A 20617-nucleotide genomic window follows, 5' to 3' on the forward strand; every position below is an offset into this window, starting at 1 on the left:
TTGCCTTTTGTTGACGTCTCTGCAGTTGGTAGAGCAATCGCCTCTTCCAGACATTACAGGTTTCAATGTGAAAAGACTTTCCTCTGTAGGACGGTGTGAGAGCAATGGCTGGGTGGGTTGCAGTGGTTCTGGCTCCAATGAGGGCATAGGAGCATAGTCCCTGTGCAGCTTTGTCATTTGAGATTAGTGTTGACAAAGATTGCAGGGATCCCCAGTGGTCAATACCTTGGGTGTCTACAACAGTGGTGAGGGCTGTTTGAGGTCTTTGGTGGCGAGAACTGCTAGGGTCCCCCCAGTCTCTTTTTCTTCCACAAGAGAAATCATTGCTGAGTAGATCCCTTTTGGCATTGGGTCTGGCTTGTGGGCCCACTTGAGGTGGCACTAATGTCTAGTGAGTGATGCCCATGGAGTGGCCACAGAACTAAGGCTTTAAGCATAGGCATATCTGGAGGGACATGCTCTGGGGCCCAAGCCAATAGTAATACCAATGTCCTAGGTACAAATACCCACTACTGCTGCACAAGGCTACAGTGGCTGTAAGGGTGGGGTGGAGCCTAGCTATTTGTAGCATCTAAACTGGTGTCTGGAGCATAGGCACGCTCAGAGGTACCTTGTCTTCAGAGCCTGGGATGTGAGCTAGCTCACTATGCCAGTGATTGGCTCAAGTGTCTGAGCTGTGGGTGGGTGTAGTACAACCACTCAGCTGGTCTGGAGTCCAGAACTCAGGCTAGCTTTCAGTGGTGACTGTGTGGATGTCCGGAGCGTAGGCACACTGAGAGAAACCTTGGTTCCAGGGCCCTGGGGTGTGAGCTAGCTCACTGTGGCAGTAGCTCCAATATCTGAGGTATGGTTGAGCTCAGAGAAGACACAGAAACTGGGTCTGTAGTGCGGGCACTAGTGGAGCAGCCATGACTTAGAGGTCAGGAGCCTGCACCAGTTTTGAGAGTGGTGGCTTCTTTCTCCATGTGGCTCAACAATGTCTTCTTGAGATGAAAGAGTTTTGTAGTCATGTATCCCTCTCTGGGGTTCCCTGGCAGAAATGGCTGTTGGCTACCTCAGCAGCAAGGGAGGCCAGTGTCCTCTGCAGAGCAGGCCACTGGGGACCATGATGGCTTCTACTGTGTAGTGATACCAGTAGCCTCCACCTTTTATCTCTGTTCCTAGACATTTCCTGGCCTCTCAGGTATGCTGATCTCATCAGTGATCCTTTCTGTGGAGATATTCTTTCTTTTATCTCCACTGTGTTGCTGCAGATTGTTAAATGGGTCCTTGAATCCTTCCAGGGTTACTTGGGTTTGTGGATAGCTGTCTATATTTGGGATTTTTTTTTATGTATATGTGGAGGAAGGGGGTGATTAAAACTGGTATCTCCTCTGCCATCTTGGTGACTTTGTTATCACTTTCTTGATCTATCTGTATCTATATTCGTTAATACTGATATAGAAATTCATCACAAATTTCACTGCCTGTTTACAAAACCTGACTTATTCTAATATTAGATGTATGTGGAATGAATGCATAGTAGAATGAATCATTAAACAGCCAAACAACCACTATGTATTATACACTGTATTAGGTGCTGAGGATAAAAAAATGATCAAACTCACTACTGCCGTCAAGGCACTCATAGTCCAGTATTGCACTGAAATGATGCAGATTCTATGGTTAAAGTATGCACAAGGTATAGATGATACACAAATAAATAAGTAGTCACTTCTGTCCTTTTCAGGAGTGGCATGAATAAAAGGCCTCCAAAAGGAGGTGATAATGCTAGTAATTTCTATCCAATTTCAGCATTTACTTATAAGTGTTAGCTCTTGCTGTATTTTACTACATACATAATTATCTGCTCCTTTGTGTGATAATTTTGCTGTAATATTTGGTCCTAAAAAGCTAATTCAGCCCATCATATTCTTTTTTAGAGATCTCATGAGTGATTACGCAGTCTCAGTAGTTTTAGGTTCTCCTCCTAATTCCCATACAATTCCTTGGTGGTACATAGCCCCAGGAATTTGTTGTTGTTGTTGTTGTTGTGTGTGTGTGTGTGTGTGTGTGTGTGTGTGTGTGTGATTTGCTCATTCTGGTTTACTCTTTCTGGATTGAATCCTGGTAATTCCAGACCCTCTCTAGGGCAAATCTGAATCCTTGCTACTTTTAGGCACCTGTGACAAATACACTATTTTTGGTTGCTGACCTAAAATATTAAATAAGCCCTATTTAAAATGGCTATTCCATAATATATTGAAAAATTGGTACTGATATGGTTTGACCATTTTATTGATTGCTTATTTATTCATATTCAATACTCCCATAGAAAATGAGTTACAGCTATATATTCTTTTCCTAAGATTTCATATAGGGTGTTTTTTAAGTAGCATAGTAGTATACATGTGCTAGTCACCCAGTATTTACTTAATCTTTAAATAATTAAAAACTAGTTTTTTGTTTGTCCCAAATTTTGATTGTAAAGTGTACTCAGACCAGCCAGTGCTGGTCTTGACAAACCATTGTCCAAGATAGCTTCTTAAGGGATTAAATTGAATTATTTTTATCTCCTTCACCCATCATTAATTAAACTCTATGATGTAAAACACTACTTTGAAGAACATGTTGCTTCATGATAAGATTGTAGAAATGTGCAGCTGGCTTATGTTATTTGTGTTCTGAATCTATTTAAAGTAAATAAATGTGTGTGTATATACATATGTCTCTCTACAAGACATATGTATGTACACACAGGGAAAGAAATATTCTGTAATCTTACAACATTTTCATACTATTTATTTAAATCACTTTCTTAAGTTGACCTACTCTTTTACTTATCATATATATCACAACATAGTATGACTGTTTGGGTTTGTATTTTTTTCTAAACTAAAATCACATCAAATACAACAGGGTTCTGTTCCATGTAGTCAACATAAGTCAAGGCTACATCCTCTTAGTACCATCAGGGAACTGCGTTATCAGTCAACTTACATACTTATTGTGGCCCGTTGTTCCATTTCAGGTAACATGGAGAATTTTGAGTCAAGTTAATTAAACAAACTGGGAAATGGGTTGTTCTTACCCAGGATGTCATCCATAACTAAGACCTCACTGTAAGCTGGAGGAAAAGGTTATTACATTTGAGAGAAAATTATATGCTCTTTGAAACTGTATGCAGTTGTAGTGATTTCCTTGAGACATGCAAAAAATGTAGTAGGTATTCATTTTGACTGAGCTCACTGTATAACTTCATTTTTAAAAACAAGAGTTAAAAACCAGACAAACACATCAGTATGACCACAGTGTTTTCCTTTAATTTTAGTTCACTGGGCAGATTTTCTTGACAAAGTTAGTCTTTATGAAGAGTGCTAAAATAAGCAAACCCTTCCCTTCTGATCTCATAATATTGGAATAATCTTTTATAATCTTTAAATATTTTTCTAGTTCAATGTAAATCTTAAAATGACACTCAGGCATTGAATAGAATTTGAATCATGCCTTTATTTGCTGCTGAAAATTGCCTTTAGATTTCTGTGTATGTTAAGGAAATATTGCTTCCCACCCACCATCACCAATATTTATGAAAAAAAGAATTGAATAAAGGAAAATATTTCAGAATCATCTGTATGACTTTGTGGCCTTCTCCTTATTTTTCACTGAAACTGTATGTGCTTACAGCCAGTGTATGTATGCTCAATGCCTCTGGAATATTCCTTTATTGTTAACATTTCTTTTGGAGTTCTCTTATAAAACTTGAAGAAAATGGAGGCTGGAAAGTTTGTTCCTTCTTAAAATGTTCTTTTCTCAAAATAGGAATAGCTTTAAACTTAATATAATATACCTCTAAGAAGCCCCATGTTAGATTCAATCCAACAGACGTTTATTTATTAATGCCTACTATGTGTATTCCTATTCTTTTGCATATTATGGTTAATCTCATCTACTTTGGTCTGACAACTTCTAAATTGATGTCTCTGGTTTCATCCTCTCTGCTCAGCCCCAGATATGTGTTTATAACTTGCCTCATATTAATAGCCTGCTTATCTGTGAGTACATCAAGTGCAATAACCCTCAAACTAGGGAGGTAGCATTTGAACTAAGTCTTGAGTATGATTTTGGTAGGGGTTGGAAGGTGAGAGTGGGGTAGGGACACAGCATTCCAAACGGGAAGAAAATGACTCAGAAGTGGTAAATTTTCTAGCCATATTCTTGGCAAGATGATCTCTACTGTCACTTCCAGTTTTATAAAATCTTACGTGCTGTATGTTTTTTTTAATCAGGCAAAATAAACACTAAATTTGCCATTTTCTCTGTCTCCCAAGCTGGAGTACAGTGGTGCAATCTCAGTCCACTGCAGCCTCCATCTCCCAGGTTCAATTGATCCTTCCACCTCAGCCTCCCGAGTAGCTGGGACCACAGGCGTATGCCACCACACCTAGCTAATTTTTTGTACTTTTAGTAGAGATGAGGTCTCACTATGTTGTCTAGGCTGCTCTCAGACTCCTGGACTGAAGCGATCCTCCCACCTCGGCCTCCCAAAATACCAGGATTACAGGCATGTTGTGCAGCCCTCACCACCACTGATTTCCAGAACAAATAAGGATTCCTTATTTTCAGATCTAGAAATTGAGTAGTTGTAATTTTAATGCTTAATGGTATATACTACTTTGTAAAGTCACATTTCAAGCTTTCTATGAACATGTTTTAGTGACAGTTGGCAAGCTTCTGTTTTGAATTAGTACAAACAAAAAGGCACACATTGTTTTTAACTTGGAAAACAGGTGCTTTCATTCATGCAGAACTGCAAAATAGACAGGCATGTTTTATAAGATCTTTTTCTTTTAAATGTCAGGTGAATGGGAAGCTCTCTGAATTCATATGATAGAGTATAGTACTTGTTAGAAACAAACTTGTGGCAAAAGAAACAATTTTTAACCTATCCACCATTTTAAGAACGACTTTTTTTTCTCTTGCAAAAAGTGTAAAGATACGTCAGATTCACAATTCTCAGGTTGTGAGTGCCTAAGTTCTACACACAAATACAAGTTATATGAACCTTTCCTGGAACTCCTCTTCCCTCACCAGTACTGTGGGAATTTATTTCCTCTATTTCCTAATGTAGACTTCACTGCTAACCAAAACTCTCAGCTTTCTGCTCGCAGTGCATGCTGGTCATCTATGGCAGGAAGAGTGGGTATCAAGATTACTGGAGGAAGTGGTAGGGGAACACTGTTCCTCCCTTTCTCTTACAAATTCTACATAGTGTCAGCATACGGAAAGGAGAATCATTTTGTCTTAGTTAACTGAGCCCTGCCTTCATGGCCCAACCCTAGGCCACATCCCATTCTCCACACTACAACGTCAGTTCCACTCTGATTCTTCAACTCTCTCCCATCCCCTAAGCACTCATCATCATGTCACTGGAGTCCATTCTCTGCCTTGATAAAGTCACATCCTCATGGAGATGCCTGGAAATTTTAAATTGGACTCCTGAATACCTCCCAGGGATTTTTGAGTTTGAGGGCTACTGGCAGTAGCTTGAGAGTCTTCACCCCGCAGCTGGGGTTGTGAAGGTGAGAAATGTGTTTCTGGCATCCCAAGTTGAAGCACAATGCTGAATATATTTTTTCACTTGAAATATTGTTAAGATATAAATAGTAGTGAGTTTCCCTGGTACTTTTCATGCTATACTATGAATGAATACATTTGTGTGAAATTGTTTTTTGGGAGGACTACCCCAGGAACCTAGGCATTATTTTTATGGGAAATGCTTGCTTTTAAATTTCCCAACATTTTACTTAAAAATCAACTTTTGGAACACAGTCCAGTCACTACTTGGCTGCCACCAGTATAGTAAAATCAACCATTCTACTTCCAGTCAGTTCTGTGGTCCCACAAAAATTCAGAGAATACCTCTCACGAAATGGTATGGAGAGAGAGGTGTCCCTTGTATTTCAAACTATAGCTAAAACAAAAAGGGTTTAATGGTTTATTCCAGTGTTTAACTGATGGTACTGAATGGTATGTGTGTGTGTACACCCGTTTTAGAATTTGTATACATATATTCCTCCCAGAAGCCCCATTTCCTCTTGTTCAGCTCACAGAGAAGTTAATTCCACCTGGAGTAATCATATGTTTTTGAAGCTACACCCTCCCTTTTTCTTATCCATTTACATCAGAGGTAAAATGAACAATATTCTTTCTAGGTTCCATGTGTGTACCAAAAATGCCTGTTAACCATAGCTGATAAAAGTTAGAAGTACATCAAAACAAATGAAAGCCAACAACTGAAATAAGGCAAAATGTCCATTGTCCTCAAACTCAAACCCAAAATTTGTACAAGCCCTCATTTACCTCCTCATTCTTTAATGCAACTGTATTTTCTTTCCAATATCATTCAAAATAATTATTTAAAGCTCTGTTTTTTTAATAAAAATTACTAATAGTTCAACAATAACAAACAGTACTTTCATTTGTTTAGCTATATCATAGGCAAAAAGGTATGGGGGTAGTCTAAGCTCAGAACTTAAATTTGGAATGTTCTATGGAAAAAATATATTCTGGGTTCCCAAGCAACCACTTTTAAACCTATATTTTGAAATCTGTTCTTTATTTTTTTTTTAATTTTTAATTTTTGTGGCTACAAAGAAGGTGTAAATATTTATGGGGGTACATGAGCTATTTTGATAAAGGCATATAATGTATAATGATCACATCAGGGTACATTTACTCTTTATGTTACAAACAGTCCAGTAATACTTTTCTAGTTATTTTAAAAAGTACAATTAAATTATTATTGACTATGGTCACCCTGTTGTGCTATCAAATACTAGATCTTATTCATTTTCTCTAACTACTTTTTGTACCCATTAACCATCCCCAACTGCCCCTCCCTACTATCCTTCCCAGCCTCTGGTAACCATCCTTCTATTCTCTATCTTCAAGGGTTCAATTGTTTTAATTTTTAGCTCCCACAAATAAATGAGGACATGCAAATAGAATCTGTGCTTTAGTATGTGAGATTTAATATTTTTGCTAGTATGTTATTTTGGCTCAGGTTTGTAATTATTAAATTGTTTCATGGCTTTACAGGGGTCTAAATTATGGATAATAATGGAATACCTGGGCGGTGGTTCAGCACTGGATCTTGTAAGTATTTTAAAATAATTACACACAGATGCAAATGTGTGCATATGCACATACCTTATTTTTTTTAATTGAAGATCAATGGCTTTTGGGCATGCTAAGTGGTTGCTTTAGTTAGTATGTTCAAATCAAATTCTTTTTTCATGACCACTACCTTATGTAGGTACAGATGTATTGTACGTTTGGACATGTTGCTGGCATCCTAAGACTACATAAGAATGCAAATACCTTAATAAAATAAAGTATCCCAATTTAGAAGGGGATGTGTGTGTCCGTTGCTGTCAGTTTGACTTTTGCAAGCTTATCCCTGAAAAAAACTGAGTTTTCTTATATTTTTAAAAAATATGTAATTGAGATAACTGTCACTAAAAGTGATTTTTATGAACTGAATGTTTGTGTCCCCCCAAAATTCATGTGTGGACATCCTAACCCCCAGTGTGATGGTATTAGGAGGTGGGGACCTTGGGAAGTAATTAAGTCATGAAGGTGAATTCTCATGAATGGGATTAGTACCCTTATAAAGGAGGCCCCAGAGAGCTCTCTGACTTTCTTTCCACCACGGGAGGATGCAGTGAGAAGAAGACCTTCTGGAACTCAAATCTGCCAGCCCCTTCATCTTGGACTTCTTTCCCAGTCTCCAGAACTGTAAGAAGTAAATATTGTTTAAGCCACCCAGTCTGTGGTATTCTGTTATAGCACCTGAATTGACTAAGATAGTGGTACTAGGGTTCTAACCAAGGTAGGCCTACAGATCCAGTTCTTTGCAGAGTTCTCTCTGCCCCTCTATAGGTTATTTGGAAATGTAATGGCATTTTGGGTTGTCACAATGACTTAGAAGTGCTCCTACCATTTCAGTGGTCATGGATCAGAATGCTAAAAATGCTAAAATCCTGCAGTGTGCAGGAAAATTCAACCCAATGAAGATGCATTCACACACAGAATGCCTTTGAGAAACACTGGTTGTTCCCCAATTTAGTATGATCCTATCAATGTTGAGTTTCTTTCCCATCCTTAAAAATCTTTATTAATATGATACTATGTTTAAAATTCAGTATGACTTATGAGAGGCAACTTAGTGTAGTAGAATGACCACTGGGCTGGCCTAGGGTGTTGAGGTTATAGGTGCCTGTGAACCAGACACAAACTTCCTGGACTTAGGTGTTCTATAAAACAAAGAAGTTGCACTAAGTTATTTCTAAGTTCCCTTCCATCTTTAATATTATATGATTTTTTTATTTGCATGCTTCTGCCTTAGAAATTATAGCGTATGCTGTTTCTAAGAAAGTGTTTTGATTAAAATAATCAAGTAATATTTTAATTCTTATTTTTTTAGGTGGAGATGAGTTTTCCTAACTGAAAGTGATTAAATATTTTTAAAGGCTTTAACCCTGACTGCCAGTGACTCAAAGTTTCAAATAATTTTATGAACAGAAATGACCGTAAGAGATTTTCTTTCCTTTAGGCAGAACCATATTTAAACCATTCTAAAGAAATGGTAATTAAACTTGATGGAGAGCCTCATCTACTACTAGGAATTCATGTCAGTTTAATCAGTTGCTGAATTTGGTAATCTTTCCTTGTGTCTAATCTAGTTCTTATATCCTAAAGCCTGAGTTCATTTTTTTTTCTCTCCTCTCTAGTGAGAGAACACCACTGATGTTTCTTTGTGTAATAATCCTTCATGCATATGGAGTCAGGCTTCATTCTCCTCTTGAAGTTAAATGATCTCATTTTTATTTGTCTTGTCACAGAGTCGTATTATTCAATAGTTTTTTCATTAGCTCTACAAGAAGCCTCTCAATTGTTTCATTATCCTTCTTCCATTTTTTGAATATTAAAAGCCCTTTCCAAATTTATCAGTTGTCTTATCTGGTCCCTTAGGGTGCTCACTATGTCTCTTCCCCATTTTGGAAGCATTGGCAAAGCTAGGCGACTCTGTTTAACAGGATCACTGATAGCAATCTTAAGCAGTGAACACTGGCCTAACCCCAACCAACAACCCAAATCTGTGTCCCCTAGTAGTAGTTTGGTCAGTTTTATGAAATCTCCAAGTTAAATGATTGTGAGATCTTAATCTCATCCTGCTATTCTGAACTCTACTTAATAAAACAAATAGCCATTAGTATCAGTTTCAATGAATGAAAAATGTTGTTAGTACTGTATTGGTTAAGAATCAAAAAACCTAGGTCGTAAAAAACCTAGTCAGTAAACACTGACTGCCTGGCAAATATTGGGCAGCCCTTTAGCCTCTTTTGTGTCTTAATTTCTTCACATGTTAAATGAAGAAATTGAATCAGTAATCTCTAATTTTGTGTTCTTAGCTCTAAAATTCAATAATATTGTGATTTAATTAGAAAACTCATTTAACTAGAGTTTCCAGGGAGAGCAGATAATGAGAAAATGTGCTATTCCCTTTTCATGTATATTCCTGTACAAATAAATGCTATCATTTGGGGGAATCTAAGACAGGATTAGGTGTAGAGGAAGGCTCTGCTACTAAGAACAACAGGAACTAAGAGGGATGTTTAGCGGAGAGTGTTTCTCACATTAAACTGGTGCCTGGTGCCTAACTAATGGAATAACATAAGATTACAACTTGTCATTTATGTCAACATTATACAGTGTCTACCTTGAGTCACTCCCATTCTTGAAAAGCAATTTATTATATGTGAGCAGACTTTGAGTATATTGCACATCATTTTATTGTGTTTATTATGCTCCACTTCTTTCCAAAAAGAATCGTGGTGGCTTGCAACAAAAACACATATAGTAAGATGACTGGAATAAAACATGAGCCCCAAGAAAAAAGAAATAATATGCTAACCATAAGAGAGGGCATAACATAGCAGACTGCGTTAGGGACTGGCTGGAAGTTAAAGAAGTGTGACAAAGATCCACGAGTTCACAAATGTACAGTCTTTGAAAGAGTCAAGGTCCCTCTCTTGCATATTCTCACTTGACAACAGAGGCAAATTATACAAGGCAAGTACACTGCCCTGGGACAGAGATGTTATCTGTTAGAGACATGACAAGGTCTTCAGCTATTGAAGATAAGTTCAAATGAAGAAATGTGTCTCCTTGCCACAGAGTCTTTCTTCCCATCCTCCTCCAGCACCCAGTTAATTGAGACTTCACTTTTATTGAATTTTAACATGAACCTAAAATATAGCAGATAAGCTCATGAATCTTTAGGATCCCCTTTTTGTTGTTTTTACTTGAATATTTTTAAAAACTTCTGTATTAGCTAAAATACTGGCTTATTTATGTTACTTTTAGATATCCTTCAGAATGATAGCTAGTAGGCCGTACATTAATCTTGCCCAATCACTTAAATAACTAAGGATATACCTCCTCTGGCCTTGCTAATGTCCTATGATCAGATGATACTAATTACTGATCTTAAGTAGTGTGACGTTTGTCCTTCAGTTGTTTTGTAGTACCTCAGAAGTTCATTGCCAGCCATCAATAAAATAGTGTGCCATTTTCACCCTTTCTAGAAGACTTTAGAAACTACTTTAATCACAACTGTTTGAGTAGAAACTTTGGGGTGGAAGTTGATAGATTTGAAAGTAAATAGATAATGTTACCTAGGAAAGGGACCTGTTGAATTACAGACATCCCTGGAGGATACTATATACCCAGACCACAGTTAATATTAGATGGTGAGACCAAAGTATGAGTTCTATTTTAAGCTGTTAAATTTCAACATGAAAGTGCCCTTTATTCAGCATAAATATGGCATTCATGAAAGATGAAATACACAAGGTGCCAAAGAGCTACGGATCCCTCCCAGTGTGAGGCAGAGTGGGCAATGTTTGATTTTCACCACCTCTTCCCTCCTTCCAGAAGCAAACAGAACTCTGCCTCGGCTCTGACTTTAGATTCCCACCCTTTCCTGTAATAATATTGTACAGTCCACTGTTTGTGCTTTATGAGGTACCAGAATTTTAAAATAACCATTTATTTTAAAGAGGGATTTTCAGATATTCCATTACAAGTTCTCCTGAAACCTAATCATTGCTTTCCTTGTATTCCAGTTGGAACTATTGGCTTTGGTACAGGGATGGGGAAATAAAGGGATATGTGTTACATTTATTTGAAAAACATTATCCCTCCATGATTTATTTTTTTTACAATCATAGTCTGAATAGTTTAATTATTATATTCTTGGCTAAATTTACAATTTCAGTCTCAAAAAGGCTATTCTTTACAATATTATTAAAATACATAAATGCTGACTGATGTGATCAAATAGTTGCTGTGGAAATCTTATGGATTCTCTGACCTAAAAATCAGTTTTGTGTCAATATGTAGTAACTTTTTCACAGCAAATGCCAGAATTTAAGTAACTGATATCTCTTTTTTTCTGTCTAAAGAAAAGATAGTTGGTTCTGTCATTATGTAAGCATATTTGTTCCATCTTTGATGTAAATATTCAGGAACCTCAGAATCTGAAGCCTAGTATATAGGTGAAAGGGCTCATATTATCTTTCATTAAATTGAATCATTAAAAAACCTGTTCAGCCCTTTGATTGAATTCTTTTGCTTTCTTCCTTCACATTTTACATTTTTCCTCCCTTGTTTAGATATTGGTTTGATAAACAGAACAGCATCATGTGTTTAAGTGATTTCTTCATTTCAAAGACACCAATTTTGAATTTGATGTTTCCAAACTTTTACACATGTGTGTATGTGTGTGTGTGTTTTTCCCCTTAAGCTTCGAGCTGGTCCATTTGATGAGTTCCAGATTGCTACCATGCTAAAGGAAATTTTAAAAGGTCTGGACTATCTGCATTCAGAAAAGAAAATTCACCGAGACATAAAAGGTATACAAAAATCTAATATGAACCTGAGAAAAATAGAAGCATTCTGAGCAAGCTGAGTTTTCTTTTCTTTTCTTTTTTTCCTCCTAGCTGCCAATGTCTTGCTCTCAGAACAAGGAGATGTTAAACTTGCTGACTTTGGAGTTGCTGGTCAGCTGACGGATACACAGATTAAAAGAAATACCTTTGTGGGAACTCCATTTTGGATGGCTCCTGAAGTTATTCAACAGTCAGCTTATGACTCAAAAGTAGAGTATTACCTGTTCAAACTGTTTTGGGTTTGTTAATAAATTGTATGTGGCACGCTATCCTAGTTAATACACTGCCTTATTTTTCCTTGTTTCACAAGTGTTTCTTAAGCTAGAGTTATGTCGTATTTTGCTGCTTAATCATAAATTCCCTCACAGCTAACTAATATTTGGACCCTATTCACTTCAATGGCTTTTCATCCCACATGGAATAAAATCCTAAGTCTTTTCTGTGACATATAAAGCTCTACACAATCTGGCCATTATCTGCCTCTCCAGTCTTATCTCCTACCACTCTCTTCTAGATTATTCGTCCACAGTGGCCTCGTGGTTGTTCCTCAAACATAGCAAGTACACCCTGGCCTCAGGACCTTTGCACCTGCCCTTCCCTCTGTCTGAAAAAATCTTCCTCCCACAATCAGGTCTGCTTAAACATCACTTACACAGAGAATTCTTCCCTGGCCATCTTATGTAGATCTGCAACACTCTTGCCCCCATCATTCATTATTCTCTTACTATGCTTGTTATTTTCTTCACAGAAGTTAACACCATCTGGCATCATATTATGTATTTATTTATTTATTTGTCTCTCTTATTAGAATGTAAGCCCCTTAAGAGCAGGGATTTTTGTCTGGCTTATTCACCACTGAAATCCTCCATTCTGAGAAGGGTACCTGACACAAAGTATGGAATTCATTATGTTTTAAATAAATGAATTATAGTAATAAAAATTTATTAACACCACATTTTCTTGAGAGACAAGTACTGTATGACCATTAGGTTCCACAGACTATTTTGTGGTAGTATATTGTAATGGAGTTTCAAGGTGATATACATATATATATTTGTTTTTCCTTTTATCTTAGGCTGACATTTGGTCGTTGGGAATTACTGCTATTGAACTAGCCAAAGGAGAGCCACCTAACTCCGATATGCATCCAATGAGAGTTCTGTTTCTTATTCCCAAAAACAATCCTCCAACTCTTGTTGGAGACTTTACTAAGTCTTTTAAGGAGTTTATTGATGCTTGCCTGAACAAAGATCCATCATTTGTGAGTATATATTGCTATCATTACTATTTATTTTCTATTATTAGATCTACTTATAGCAAAGGCAGCTTTTCCTGCAATAGGGAATACAGTGCATGTGAGAATTGTCTAAGATCCATCCAGGAACTTGGTTCTTCCTTCTGTACTGCTACTTCTATTGAGTTATTAACCAGATTCTTCATTCTTTTTCTCCTTACCCTTCATTTTTTTCTTGGTACCCAGCTTCCTCCTTATTCTATTCATTATTTCCTATTTCAGGGGGAAATAAATTTGAGAAGTAAAGTTATCTTTATATTATGTCATTATTAAAGTGCATGTATAAATACAGTGATTTTTATTCAGCTGTTTTCATTTTTCATGAAAAGTTATGTTTGGGTTTAACTGTTTTTTTTTTTTTTTGAGTCAGAGTCTTGCTCTGTTGCCCAGGTTGGAGTGCAGTGGCGTGATTTAGGCTCACTGCAACCTCCATCTCCCAGGTTCAAGCGATTCTCCTGCCTCAGCCTCCCAAGTAGCTGTGATTACGGGCACCTGCCACCATGCCTGGCTAAGTTTTGTATTTTTAGTAAAGATGGATTTCACAATGTTGGCCAGGCCAGTCTCGAGCTCCTGACCTCTAGCGATCCGCCCTCCTCAGCCTCCCAAAGTGCTGGGATTACAGGCATGGGCCACTGCGCCTGGCCAGGTTTAACTATTTTTATTTAGTGTTTAGAAACTTCACCGTGGAGTTGTATACTTTTCCTAGGCTAGTGAGCTCCATTCATTTACTTGGCAGATTCGATTACAGTTGTTTTGCTGTTGTTGAAATAAAGCTGCCTTGTGATTTTTCGAGACGAGAAATACACAAGAGCAGTCCAAACTTGATATAACTATTTTTAAGTTGATGATAAACATTGTGATATTAATAAAGTGAAGGCGGGACATTCTCCACAGCACCTGGTGTTTGCATTTAGATGCAATAGACATTGATGTCTGATGGAGAAGGGATTATAAGATATGTGTAAATAATAACAAAACTACAGCCTTGCAAGTTTTCATCAGTTTTTTTCAAATTTACAGTAAATGTGATTAAAGTATTTTAGAACATTACTTTGAAATGTTTTTAAATGTTTACTTTCTAAATACTGTCATGTGTCTCTCTGCTTTTGAGAAGGCCCTGCCTGCCAGTTTGCTGGTGGGTAAGCCACCTGCTGCCCATTGGGCTTTAACAAATTTAGACGCCAAAGTAGTAGATTCAATGCAGTTGCCTTGAGCCACTTCAATAATAGAATTAGCTATTTTCCTACAGCATTTTAGTTGTTCTTATATCTACAGACATACCTTTATACCTTTCAGCTTAATAATTCAGATGATTTTTTAACCATTCCTTGTAATCATAAGAGTTCAACAATTGTAATATGCAGCCTTGATCTTTTTATCCTTAGCGCCCTACAGCAAAAGAACTTCTGAAACACAAATTCATTGTAAAAAATTCAAAGAAGACTTCTTATCTGACTGAACTGATAGATCGTTTTAAGAGATGGAAGGCAGAAGGACACAGTGATGATGAATCTGATTCCGAGGGCTCTGATTCGTATGTACAAATTATTTAATTTTTATGTAGGTAGCCTATTTAAATATTGTATATCTTTTAGCTATGATCAGTGTGCTTGTTCTAGCATAAAATATAAACCATATTTTGAAATTTCACCTTAGAAACTGTAAAAATCTTTTTCAATCACAGTCTAGAATACAATGAAGTTGGAAACATGTTTTTCTTGGAAGTGAATAGCTCTAGTTTTAAATGGTCTTGGTCTAACCCCTAGTGGATACTTGAGTATATTACAAAATTTTGGAGCAAGATTCAATTAAAAGTGTTATATTAGTTTGCCCAAAGTAATAAGGAGCTGTGTTTTCTCATACTTTGATGGCAACCTGCAAAATCCCTCTAAAGAACTTTCCTTTCCCACCTCTTGGCCATGTACCAAATCCAGATCAGACTGATACATTTGAATATTCATTTATGTGTAATTTTTATTTCTTGAAAAAGTTGTAGTGTTTTATAACAGCAGCGTTTACATTAAAAATTCAGCCTCTAAGTCCGTCAATTAATTTAGACTAGGAAAGTCTGTATGCTATGCCAGAATTTAGTCCTCTACCAGCTGAACTGGCAAAAAGGCAACACCAAATTTATTTAGATACTACCCTGAGATTCTTCCATTTATGAGAAATTGCTCAATGTTGGAAAGGGATAAAAAATATCAGAATAATTTGTGCCCTATTCTGATGGGTGTTAGCCTTAGCTTCCCATAAGAGTCACTCATGGAACCTTTTTATTTTTATTTTTATTTTTTATTTTTTATTTTTATTTTTATTTTTTAAATTTATTTATTATTATTATACTTTAAGTTCTAGGGTACATGTGCATAACGTGCAGGTTTGTTACATATGTATACTTGTGCCATGTTGGTGTGCTGTACCCATCAACTCGTCAGCACCCATCAACTCGTCATTTACATCAGGTATAACTCCCAGTGCAATCCCTCCCCCCTCCCCCCTCCCCATGATAGGCCCCGGTGTGTGATGTTCCCCTTCCCGAGTCCAAGAAGGATGAGTTTGTGTCCTTTGTAGGGACATGGATGCACATGGAACCTTAAAGCAATCGCAAGCCACACCACTGGAGATCCTGATTCAATAGGTGGGGAGCAGTGAGGGACAGGTATTTACATTTGGTAGGAGGTCTCAATGAAGCACACATCGAGCTGAGAACCACTCCACTACCACTCTGTAGTAAAATGTAGTATTCACCTGCAGCTGAGATCAGATCTTTTTTGTACCAGGAGTTTTTAAACATTGGGACAATTATTCCTTTAGATTCTACATACATCGATTTGATATTTTTGCCAAGCTGAATCATTTGGTCACTTATAGAGGTATCTTTGGCAATCTCTTTAGGGAATCTACCAGCAGGGAAAACAATACTCATCCTGAATGGAGCTTTACCACCGTACGAAAGAAGCCTGATCCAAAGAAAGTACAGAATGGGGCAGTATGTATATGGAGACAATTACTTACTCTTCATACAGTTTTTCAAACTATGTAGTGAGATTATAATGGCCCAAAATTGTTAGGATTGAATACCCCAAATGCCTGTCTGCCTCACTGTGTTTGTAGTATGCTTCATTTGTCATTAGTTTTGAGCTAATTAAAAAAGTTAATAGAAGTTATTTAAGTGGCCATATTGGAATTTTTTTTTTTTTTTTTTTTTTTTTTTTTTTTGAGACGGAGTCTCGCTATGTCGCCCAGGCTGGAGTGCAGTGGCCAGATCTTGGCTCACTGTAAGCTCCGCCTCCCGGGTTTACACCATTCTCCTGCCTCAGCCTCCCGAGTAGCTGGGACTACAGGCGCCTGCCACCTCGCCTGGCTAGTTTTTTGTATTTTTTAGTAGAGACGGGGTTTCGCCATGTTAGCCAGGATGGTCTCGATCTCCTGACCTCGTGATCCGCCCGTCTCGGCCTCCCAAAGTGCTGGGATTACAGGCTTGAGCCACTGTGCCCGGCCCATATTGGTATTTTTTAAGTGCATTTCACCTAGAGATACATAAGCCCAGGGAATCATAGGTGTCTATTGTAATCCTAGAAGTTAGAGGACTTCTGGATGATGAATGGGAATGAATGACAGGAAGAAAGCTTAGAGACTTGCCTTGCATACAATATTTTGTTTTCAGTGGGGCATTCAAATTAGTTCGTATTTGTTAAAGAATAAGAAAATCATAACAATTATTTTAATTTCATGTGTATAATCTGTATCATTTGTTCAAAGGAGCAAGATCTTGTGCAAACCCTGAGCTGTTTGTCTATGATAATCACACCTGCATTTGCTGAAGTAAGTACAGATTAATTGGCCTTGGATATCTGTTTGAAGTAGTATAATATTTTAAGTGTTTTAATTATTACTCTTTCTCAGCTTAAACAGCAGGACGAGAATAATGCTAGCAGGAATCAGGCGATTGAAGAACTCGAGAAAAGTATTGCTGTGGCTGAAGCCGCCTGTCCTGGCATCACAGATAAAATGGTGAAGAAGCTAATTGAAAAATTTCAAAAGTAAGTTGGAAATGTCATTTTAAAAATTATTTTGCATTTTCTGTTGTATGTTAATTTATGATGCAATGTAATTTCGTTGATTCAACCATTCCAATTATTCCTAACAAAGTCACCTTTTAATACATAGTTGTATACTTAAAAATAGTTTTTGTTTGTTGTGTATCTTAAACATTAGCTTTTGGAATTTTTAGGCATGACAAGGTAGTTTTCCACTGCATGAAATGGCCTGTTTTTCTTTCTCCACTAGTAGGAGTATGGACAAAAGGTCACTGAGCATATTCTCATTTGAGCTCTCATTAATATCATTGGGGAATGCTTTCTTTCTTGCCACTACCCTCAGAATTTAACAAAACACCACTAGTTGCATAATTTCCAGTGCTAAAGTTCCTACATTTGACCTCCATATGAAAAGTTAAGGAAAAGGTAGAGGGACTCAATCCAGACTGAAAAAGGGCTCTTATGTTCAACTTCAGTTTCTATGTTGTCTCTTGAAATATTCATTTGATTTTGTTCACATTCAAAAAAGTTCTTACATTTAATTTTTTAAAAAATTTTCAACAAGACTTTTGTATGCATGTACACACATATACACTCCTTAGCTCAAGCAAGCTATAAGGTGATACTAATTTTAGCCTTGACCTTGTTATATCTCTTCTCAGTGCATCTTTATATTTCTTTGTTTGTGATGCCACTGGGATTGAGTTGGAACAAACTCTGTGACCTGTGAAATCACACACTCTCAAAGATCTTTCTATCTGATAAGGCTCACTTGTACTCGTAAACCTAACCCCCTCTTAAAATCCCTTATATTTTAATGAAGACCTCCCATTTGAAAACAAATCAATTGGAAGTTGTGAAATCAGATACAGAAGGGATTTTTGAACTTGTTTATATTTTAACATCTACATGATGAGATTCCATAAAAACAATGTATCCCTTTTGTGGAATCAGTTTCTTCATTGCAGAGTTCATACAAAAGAGAAATATAAATATGCATAGTTGTACATTTGTTTACATTTTTAAAAAATTTTATAGGTGTTCAGCAAACGAATCCCCCTAAGAAACTTATTATTGGCTTCTGTTTCATATGGACCCAGAGAGCCCCACCAAAGCTACTTCAAGCTTAACAATGCTTAACCCATGAGCTCCAGGTGCCTTTTGGATCTTTGCAACACTGAAGATTTGGAAGAAGCTATTAAACTATTTTGTGATGGTGTTTATCATTTTATATTTTGAAAGGATTATTTTGTAAGGAGTAACTTTTAATACTATAGTTTCACCTGTATTCTAGTAAATGTTGAGACACCGTTTTGCTTTTAAGTATCCCTATTTCTTAAGTTAAGTTACTAAGATGAATACCTTTCACGTCTTGATCTTTAATTGACTACAGTCATGAAACGTACAGGTCTTTCAAAGTCATTCTCAGTATTCAGCTTTTGTAAAGTATCAAGCTTCAAAAAGTGTTGTTGTTGTTGTTGTTTTTTAAACATGCGTATTCTAAAAATGACTATTGGTGGGGAGGTGTAAATAAGTCATACCTTCTTAAAACAGAAAATTTTAGTAAAGTCTTTTAAATGAAACCTGTAAAAGTATTGATTCTTCTACCAAGTTGGTATGATATTCCAGGCAGCTCAATGATTATCACATTTGAGATCCTGTGTTTGAAGCATTTACAGGCAATGTACAGCAACAGAGGTACCTCTTGGTGTATAGTATTTACATTCTCTTTTAGGTAGAAGAGGCAATTTTACCCTTATTTAACATGGTTAGAAATTTAAAGCAAGATCATTTACCCAAGGATAGGTGCTTGGTAATGTTGGAGGAGTTAGTCTGGCTTCATGTTTTACATCTTCAACTAAAATCCCATACTATCTGCTTGGATTTTGAGAGCCAAAAAAAAAAAAAAAAAAGCTGATTGTCATGTGATTAAATACCTGATCCATAGGTATGAATATAAGTTACACCAGCATATTTTTGCCATGGTAATGAATTGTCCTATAAACTATTTATATATTTTTGTTCTTCATAATTGTCACTAATAAGCATCAGTTTGTTGTTTTTAAAAGGATATTTAAGTGAGCATTTTCTAGTTCACATGAAAATAACCATAGTACAGGATGATTTCTGTCCACTCAAAGGTAAGTTAGATTGCACAGTTAATTTTCACTTATATTTATGGCACTATTATGTTGGTGATGCCTTTTTCTTTTAAGCCCAGTATTATGCCTGCCTAAGTTCTGAACTGGGGCTATATTTTAGTAGTTGTAGAATTATTGATATTTAGTTTTGATAGTTAATGTTTAATTGTTTGGATCTGCACAATTTGGTTTTTGCACAAAAGTCATTTTAAAAAAATCTGAGTAATTGCCAAATATTAGACGAAAGATATTCTTCCTGTAAGGAATACAGTTTTTAGTCAAAGTGGCCATTACATCCTCTTTTTACTTTACATGGTATAGATACTTGAGAAGGTTGTTCTGGTGTTGTATGCCAAGAAAATTCTTTTTATTGGTGCCTATATTGTAACAATTATTTTTAATGCATTGTATTTTGAAGTAATGGTTCAGTTAAATTTTTCACCCGCTGTGTAACTGAAACACAATTACAGTTTATAATCTGTAGAAGTCTGGAGATAATTTTGCAACTCATGTTATGGGTTAAATGAATATTTTTGTAAAAGTAAAAGCAGCAAATTTATAAATTGATTATTTGAAACTTTACAACACAATTGCATCCCAAATACAAATTGTATTGCTTATTCATTATAGCTATTCGTCCTGTAAACTGTTTCTAGGTGAAGCATACTCCAGTGTTTTGGGGTTTTGAAAATAAATATTTAAATTTCACAGTCCTCAATGTTTGTTTTCCTTGAGATGGGGGTGTGGTATGGGACTTCAGTGTTTCAAATTATTTCTCCTTTGTCCTTTATTGTTCAAACACTAAAATCGAAGTTTCTGTTGGAAACCAGAAGATACTCTTCACATTTCATTAAGCATTAATTATAGCTACAGTGAACATCTGTCCTAATTTCTAAGCCTCCTGTCTTGACCAAATTATTAATAACGTCCCCTTTCACTTGAAAGTGTCCTGGGTTGAACAATAAATTATATGGTCACCCTGATTATTATATTATTAAGAGATCATATACAGATATAAACTTAGTGAAGATTTTTAGAAATTAATATGAGAAATACCATTAACATAAAGGAGTTTAAGTTTTTCCTAGAGAAGAGGTTGAGGGTGAACTTAACATAGCATTAAGGATCTATGGTATTAATATGTAT

At 36.5% G+C, this 20617-nt stretch overlaps 1 protein-coding gene across 1 annotated transcript in view; it reads left to right on the forward strand.

Moving 5' to 3' along the window:
• Nucleotides 1-20184, forward strand: part of STK26 (serine/threonine kinase 26) — a 52627-nt gene extending 32443 nt beyond the window's left edge. Inside the window, exons 4-12 of the mRNA XM_045384419.2 lie at nucleotides 7081-7137; nucleotides 11852-11960; nucleotides 12048-12205; nucleotides 13072-13257; nucleotides 14676-14824; nucleotides 16186-16279; nucleotides 17053-17115; nucleotides 17197-17333; nucleotides 18369-20184. Of these exons, the coding sequence (XP_045240354.1) occupies nucleotides 7081-7137; nucleotides 11852-11960; nucleotides 12048-12205; nucleotides 13072-13257; nucleotides 14676-14824; nucleotides 16186-16279; nucleotides 17053-17115; nucleotides 17197-17333; nucleotides 18369-18393 (978 nt within the window). The 3' untranslated portion in view covers nucleotides 18394-20184. The remainder of the gene's footprint in view (nucleotides 1-7080; nucleotides 7138-11851; nucleotides 11961-12047; nucleotides 12206-13071; nucleotides 13258-14675; nucleotides 14825-16185; nucleotides 16280-17052; nucleotides 17116-17196; nucleotides 17334-18368) is intronic.
• The last annotated feature ends 433 nt before the right edge of the window (nucleotides 20185-20617 follow it).

This window comes from Macaca fascicularis, chromosome X (assembly GCF_037993035.2).
Source record: "Macaca fascicularis isolate 582-1 chromosome X, T2T-MFA8v1.1".
Classification (NCBI taxonomy): Eukaryota; Metazoa; Chordata; class Mammalia; order Primates; family Cercopithecidae; genus Macaca; species Macaca fascicularis.